Source organism: Pristiophorus japonicus, chromosome 6 (genome assembly GCF_044704955.1).
Source record: "Pristiophorus japonicus isolate sPriJap1 chromosome 6, sPriJap1.hap1, whole genome shotgun sequence".
Lineage (NCBI taxonomy): Eukaryota > Metazoa > Chordata > Chondrichthyes > Pristiophoridae > Pristiophorus > Pristiophorus japonicus.
This window is the reverse complement of record NC_091982.1, coordinates 112292257-112299638: the sequence shown is the minus strand read 5'-3', so window position 1 is coordinate 112299638 and position 7382 is coordinate 112292257. Positions and strand designations below refer to the sequence as shown.

The 7382-nt window shown below is 41.7% G+C and overlaps 1 protein-coding gene across 1 annotated transcript; it reads left to right on the top strand.

Annotated features, from left to right (window-relative positions):
- The first annotated feature begins 4362 nt into the window (after positions 1–4362).
- Positions 4363–5853, top strand: lpar4 (lysophosphatidic acid receptor 4). Its single transcript, XM_070882138.1, has one exon. The coding sequence runs from the start codon at positions 4409–4411 to the stop codon at positions 5456–5458; it is 1050 nt and encodes a 349-aa protein (XP_070738239.1). The 5' UTR covers positions 4363–4408; the 3' UTR covers positions 5459–5853.
- Positions 5854–7382: the final 1529 nt, after the last annotated feature.

Here is a 7382-nt window from a genome sequence, read left to right as displayed (position 1 = left end):
GCTGAAAGTTTTCTCTGTCGGTTGGCTGTAGGGGTCTCCTGTGAAATACGTTTGGGCCTATGTCTCAATCCATTTCCCAGTAGGTCTGGACCTGCAGCACAAATCTGCCCCTAATTTAGTGCTAATTGGCAGTCTCACTTGGGGAGGCCACAGGTAGGGAGTGTGGGAACTGGAAAGATGCCAAGTCGGTGCAGTAGGCCGTGCTCCTCCGAGAGGCTGGTCTGAGGCACGTTGCTGGGCAAAGTATACAACGCCTGCACTGTGCATGTAACCGTGCTAAACCTGACCTGGGAACGCTTGATGCAGGCACAGGATGTCGAGAAAGAAAGTATCCATTTCCTTTGTGCCAGCATCCCTCTACTTGATGACACAAGATTGACAAAAGAAAAAGTTACAACAAAATGTCACTCAATGAAATATCTACGGCAGCTTCAAAATAATCTACCAGCAGAACAGCAAACAATGCAAAGTTTATTTTTTGGAAATATTATTGATGTATTTATCGAGCTAGAAAAGTGCAGGGAAGCATAAAATGGATTCATTTTCAGCCAGTTTTGACTTGATTAAGACACTGTGGTTATATTTTTATCACAAAATTGCTGCTGTTAGAGTTAATAGGAAAGATGTGTTGAAAGCCATCCTCCGTCTTTCTCTCCATGCTCATGATGCAAGCTTAATGGATTTTAAATGGCACAATATTGCTGTCCCAGGAGATGTTGGTCCGGATGATCTGTAAATGCAATAGGAAGTACCAGAACATGGCAGATTAAAAGATAATCATGTCAACTTGAATATTTATTAGGAATTTGATACTCCAAAGTGATACGGCGTTTATTCAGTGGTGCTCTGTAACTAGTCAGTAATGGTGTGAATGTGTTTGCTGTGTTCTAGATATTGTCAAGAAATTTGGGCTTTGGAGGAACAAGGCAACTTTAAACTGCCTCTTTCATATTTTCCTAAAAAAAATTAGAAGGAACAAATCATTAATTTTTTTTAGGGCTAAAATGGAAAAGAATTCAAGTGATTACAAACTGTAAACAAATCAAACACAATGTTATACGTTTGTCGAGTACAACAATAAAGTTGTAGTTTTAGCTGAAGATGTAGTTTATAGGATGAGAACTCCCAAGCTGTCATCTCTGATCAATCAATACTTATTAAACTTGTCAGACCCTGGTGTGAGCACACTTCCTGTCAACCAGCCATACTCTTGTCTCTTGTCTTTGCTTAGGTTTCATCCCATCCCCCACCCCACCCATCGATCGAAGGAGATGTTGCAGGAATTAGAAATTTTTCTGGGAGAAAAAAATTAAAACGGGAAAGATCATTGGGAAAAATAAGTCGATTCTCTCAAGATTTGCAATACAAGGTCAATGAAAATGAAAGGGACAAAAAAAGTATTTTTAAAATCAATGTTTAAAAAAATTCGAAGTGCCAAATTTATGCAGATTAATGAAGAGACCCAACTACATGTCAGAAATGCTTGTTCAGCTGTTACTTTGTTTCAGCACATATTTCAGGATGAGTGTAACTTGAGGTGCAGTCAAACTGGGTTTGAATCCAGTGTAATTAATTTGAGAGACCACAGCATGCTTCATGTATACTCAGACAAGAATCCTTTTCCATGGAGAAATCTTTAAAATAATGATTTCATCTTCCCTCCCCCACCCCCATTATTACTTACCGCTCATGACAGGAAATATTTAAAAGGTAAAGGGTATTAGCTCGATCTTTCGTAAATGGACACCGCCCTCTCAATGGACTTTGTTGTAAAGAGTTAATTGCATGGCTTTCTAATGAGTGGACTAGAGGCTGCACTCTACAGGGATCAAACAAGAGGCCCATTTATAACATCTGTCTCCCTGAGAACTGGGTAGAAAACGCAGATTAATTTTGTTCAGTGTGATTTTAAAAAAAATACCCAAGTGCGCCTCACACTATATCTATAGCTACATATATACGAGCATACAGGACTAGAAAAGATTCTGTAAGGCATCTGGCTGGGCCCAAAAATTAATAGCCCACCTCTCACAGTTCTTTCTTAAATGTTTCCACACGATCTGTCACCCTTTAAATATGTGTCCAAATGGTACATATGATGCAAATTGATTTTTGTAAAATTTGTTCCTATGCTATTTTTAAGAAAGCAAATTCTTGCAGAAGTATTCTATTAAAATAAATGCATAATCGTGTGGATATCCACGAGAGATCCCATTCCCACCAGGTAATATCGGCAGTTCCAAAATGGCGAGGTAATGCTACTTCAGATCCGATCAGTTCGGCCTATGGCCACTTACAACAGCCACACAGAGGGCTGCTTACATTCTCAGCCTACAAAACAACCCGTGTTCCCAGCTGCCCTTTTCAACATTAGAAGCTTTAAAGTTGTTATTTATTGGGTTATTCTTAAAGAAGCCATGCCTCCTGAGCTCTATAGAATGAAATCTTAAACAGCTAGCTTCAGGTGCGTTATATTGGAAGCTGCAGTTAGGCTGCACATTTGGTATTGTTGTGGAACCAAAGATGCAGGGATGCAAACTGTGGCGGCAAGAGACTAAATTGACCATCTTGGAAAATTAATTTTATTTTACTGTGCAAACAAAGACATGGCATCGAAAAGCAAATTCATTAAAAGAAAATGAGCAAAACCTTGGGTTAGCGCAAGAAATTGCTGTTTGAAACCACCACATCACACATTTTTCTCTGAACCAGATCCTGACGGCTGCAACTGTTGGTATTGTGCCCCACACGTTGAAAATAGCTGACAACGGCCAGAATTGGACCAGAATATAGCTGACAACGGCCAGAATTGGACCAGAATATAGCTGACAACGGCAAGAATTTCACTAGAAAAAAATGCACATTTAAAAATAGATATATTTTAACTGTTTAAATTGAGCAAACCACTTTGCATATGACAGAGAATCTCTTTCATGTCCGATACTGGGATGCTGCACCTGCAGATGTGTCATATTTATTTAATAAAATGGCTGCATAAAACATTAAATGTGACAATTTTACATCCAAATCTCTTCATTGTATCACCACTAGTCTACATTAAACAGTGACTGCACTTCGAAAATATTTTGTTGCGTTTGGGGACGTCCTGAAGTGGTGAAAGGTGCTATATAAATGTAATGAGTTAATTACTTTCTTTTTCATTTTGTAGAAAAGCAGATCCCTAAGCTTCTGGACTTTTCAGCATTATTAAATGTAGCGTGTGAATCTATAGGTTAAATCAAGTTCTTCACTACTTCTAGTATGTAAGTACAGTAATCTACACCAACAATTTCCTTTGGCTTTCCAGTGCTGCACCATTGTAACCTCTGCCAAAGTTATGGTGACTGTGCGGGGGAACCTTGCCCCATCTCCCCGCCCCCATTCCCCCTCCATTCCCCCCTCCCCTCCCTCCCCCATTCCCCCCTCCCCTCCCTCCCCTATTCCCATTCCCTCCCCCCATTCTCCCTCCCTCCCCATTCCCCCTCCCTCCCCCATTACCACATTCCCCTCCCTCCCCATTCCCCCTCCCACTCTCATTCCCCCCTCCCTCCCCCATTCCCCCCCTGCCCCCATTCCCCTCCCTCCCCATTCCCCTCTCTCCCCCCACCCCCCCCGCCCTATTCTCCCTGCCCCTATTCCCTTCCCTCCTGGCGCTAGTCTACTCCCAATAATTCAGTTAGCTTTTGCATTTTATAAAACAAATGTCCAACTATCGAATATTCAAATGAAATAACAGCAACACAGCAAAGTGGAAATCAAGTCTTCAAAAAAATAATCAAACAATTCAAATCGAGTGAGTGGATTAAGAGAAGACTGCTGTCCTTCGAGCGGTAAAGAGCAATAACCACATTGAAAGCTGACTTAAAACATTTAAGCATTTGACAAAATAGCCAACTGTGGAATGAGTAATCCTAAATTCTGTGAGGCAACATTATCTGGATTTCCTTAGCAAGCATTGTGCAGCTTTAATTCTTTAATATGACACACCAGAAGGACGGTATGGGGCAGAAAGGGAAAGGTTAATATTCAGGGCCACTTCCTTTGGCGATTATTGTGTATTGCTGCTTTTGCACTGGGTTTTTAGCAGAAACTGATGCTGCACTTTTCCAAGCAAGATCAGAAACAGTGCTGTTTAACGTTGAGGAACACATTTTCTTTTTAAATCAAAAAAAAATAGTCGAAATGGCAATTGGCTGAGGTGATGTCCATTTTCTAATGCTGTTTATGCTTTGTATCTCTGCAGGCAGTAGGTCAGCTGTACAGATAGTAAACTATGCAAAGGCAAAACCTTATCAGGAAACCTTGGACGTGACTCCTGTCACAATTTGTTGTGCGCTGCGAACTTCTGTGGATGCTGCTCAACTCTGAGCGTACTTGCTGCTCCTGTACAAAACGCACACGGCTTGGCATGGGGAACGATAGCCAGAACCCCACCTGTCTCACCAACGATTCATTCAAATACACCCTGTACGGCTCCGTGTACAGCGTTGTGTTTATTCTCGGGCTGCTGACAAACTGTACTTCGCTGTACTTCTTCAGTTGCAAAATGAAGATGCGAAACGAAACTACGATCTTTATGACGAATCTCGCCGTCTCGGATCTCCTCTTTGTCTTTACGCTGCCTTTCAAAATTTTTTACAACATCAACAGGCACTGGCCGTTTGGCGACGGGCTGTGCAAGGTTTCTGGGACAGCCTTCCTCACAAACATATATGGGAGCATGCTGTTTCTCACCTGCATCAGCGCCGACCGGTTCCTGGCCATAGTTTACCCCTTCAGGTCTCGGACCATCAGGACAAGGAGAAACACCAGCATTATCTGCGCGGGGGTGTGGCTCCTGGTGCTTAGTGGCGGCATCTCCGCATCTCTGTTCTCCACCACTAACAGCAGAGGGAATAACTCCAGCACAACCTGCTTTGAAGGGTTCTCCAAAGACACCTGGAAGACCTACCTGTCCAAGATCACCATATTCATTGAAATCGTTGGATTTCTTATTCCCTTGCTGTTGAACCTGACCTGCTCTTCGTTGGTTCTGAGGACTCTGAGGAAACCAGAGACATTGTCTCCAATTGGAGCCAACAAGGAAAGGGTGCTCAAGATGATCATTGTACATTTGTCCATTTTCATCATCTGTTTTGTGCCCTACAATTCAATCCTATTTATCTATGCTCTTGTGCGCTCTCAAGCAATCGCAAACTGCTCCTTGGAGAGGTTTGCTAAGACAATGTATCCAATCACATTGTGCCTGGCCACCACAAACTGCTGCCTCGACCCGTTCGTTTATTACTTTACATCGGAGTATTTTCAGAAGTACTTCAACTTAAGGCCCCGCAACAAGCTTGATTCCATTTTTAAAAGCGAAACGCCCTTAACGGTCAAGGGGGAGGTGATGGCAGAAGGAGCTGCACATCCTGTAAATAGAAACCAAGCCAATATTCAGATAGAATCTCAGTTTTAAGCTTGTGTACCAGTGTGATAGCCGATTGCCTCGTGATTTTATGACTACATCTGTTCCATAATACATAATCTGTGAGATGATACTGCAAGCGATGGCGTTTGTTACCACGCACTGAATGGAGTGCAGTATCTTGGTAAAGCCAAAACAGCCATGGCAATGATTCTCCAGTAGCCGAGTTTTACATTCCTGCACTCCAAGCAGACACATGTCACTAATTTGGTTTACAAGCTATCATTGGTCATGATGAATAGAAGTGGTCTTTTTTTTAAATTCTCAAACTTCAATTAAAATTGATATTGTGTACTCCCTCACCATTTACCGCACTGCTATGTTTTATATTTCCATGAACCAGGTATTCTGTTTATTTAGTTCAAAAGAAGGATGGTAAATTGAATATTTTATCAAACTCTGCAACTGCTAGTCTTTGCAGTTTAGGCATCTAGCTTCTAATTCCATTACCTTGCCAAGCCTTTCAATTAAATCCTGCTTTAAAATTAGCTGTGGTGATCTAGAATCTTTGCCTGTATTGATGGATCCTTATCATGAACCATGTTCAGAATATCTCTGCAGCATTCAAACTCGCACTAAGTAAGGGCTTGCCACACTTTCAATATAATGTCTTGCCTGGCGAACACGAGAAATGCAATGAAACTAGAGAAATTCGAACCTTGAGGGGAAAACATAGCAGAAATTCAAAAGGAGTTTTCAAACCTTGAAGCCTCACTTAAATTGATGGGATTTGGAAGACCAGACTACAAATGAATTATGTATGGAACCGAAAGCTTGAGCCACCATGCCATGCCAGTAACCAGTCATTCTGTTCACAAATACAGCTGTTGTACTGTTAAATAAAGATGTTGCTTTCCTTGTTTGAAAATACATTTGCATTGAAATTATTTTTGTCTGACTGAGATAAGCGAATTTGCAAATTACAATTTGAACTACGGGAAGAAAAAATTACTTGGTGCAGCCCTGCAAAAGAAAATCAGACCAGTAATTATTTTCGGTGATAATAGCCAACAAATACTTAACTGGATGGTATGGTCTTCCCCGGCTTGCTGTCTTTTAGCAGATGTATTAACCCATTTACCCTATGCTCTATTCTGGCTCTCCAACCCCATCCCCAGTGTATTATATTCTAAATCCTTCCCCATCTCTCTCAATTCCCCACTCTATTTCTACATTTCACCCAGTCCTATATCCCCTCCCGAACATTGTGTTCCACTGACTCCAACCTCTGGTGCACCTCCCCTCTACCTTTGCCTCACTGCTGGAGCAGAACCTTCAGCTCGTTTGCTCCTACTCTCGAACTCCCTTCCTGAATCCTGCCACCTCTCTCTCTATTTTTAAAAGGATCCACGAAACCCATTTCTTCGACTGAGCTTTGGGTCGTCCCTGCTAGCCAAGGCAAATTGTTGTTAAAATAGCAAGTAAAGGCGTATCACACAAATTGGTTAAGTGTTTGTACTCCAATATCACCAGCAGCAATCTGTAGCCTTTAAGATCTGGAAACTTAATCTGCATGCAATGCTTTGTTCTCGGATAAATTACTTCCAATCCTATCACTGCACATATACATAGAGCTGTTATCAAAACAGCCTCAAGTTTTCTTTCTGAATGTGCCCATTTTCTTACACTTCTTAATGGGCCTTTTCAGTGCTCGGTTTGCATAATGGGTTTTACTGACAAAAAAAGTCTTGCTTTTAGAAGAAATTGATTGACAAAATTGCCTGTATGTGACTGGATGACATCCAGGCCATAGACACACAGCACTGCCTGTAATCAGAGTATAATGACAAGCTGAGACTGAGGACTGAGGCCAAGGCACACACTGTTAACCTTGTAGGCCGACTGGGAGTGAAGAGATGGGTGCACTTCCTGCATTTGATTCTCTGTGGCCAAGGAATATTAGACAGATGACTAA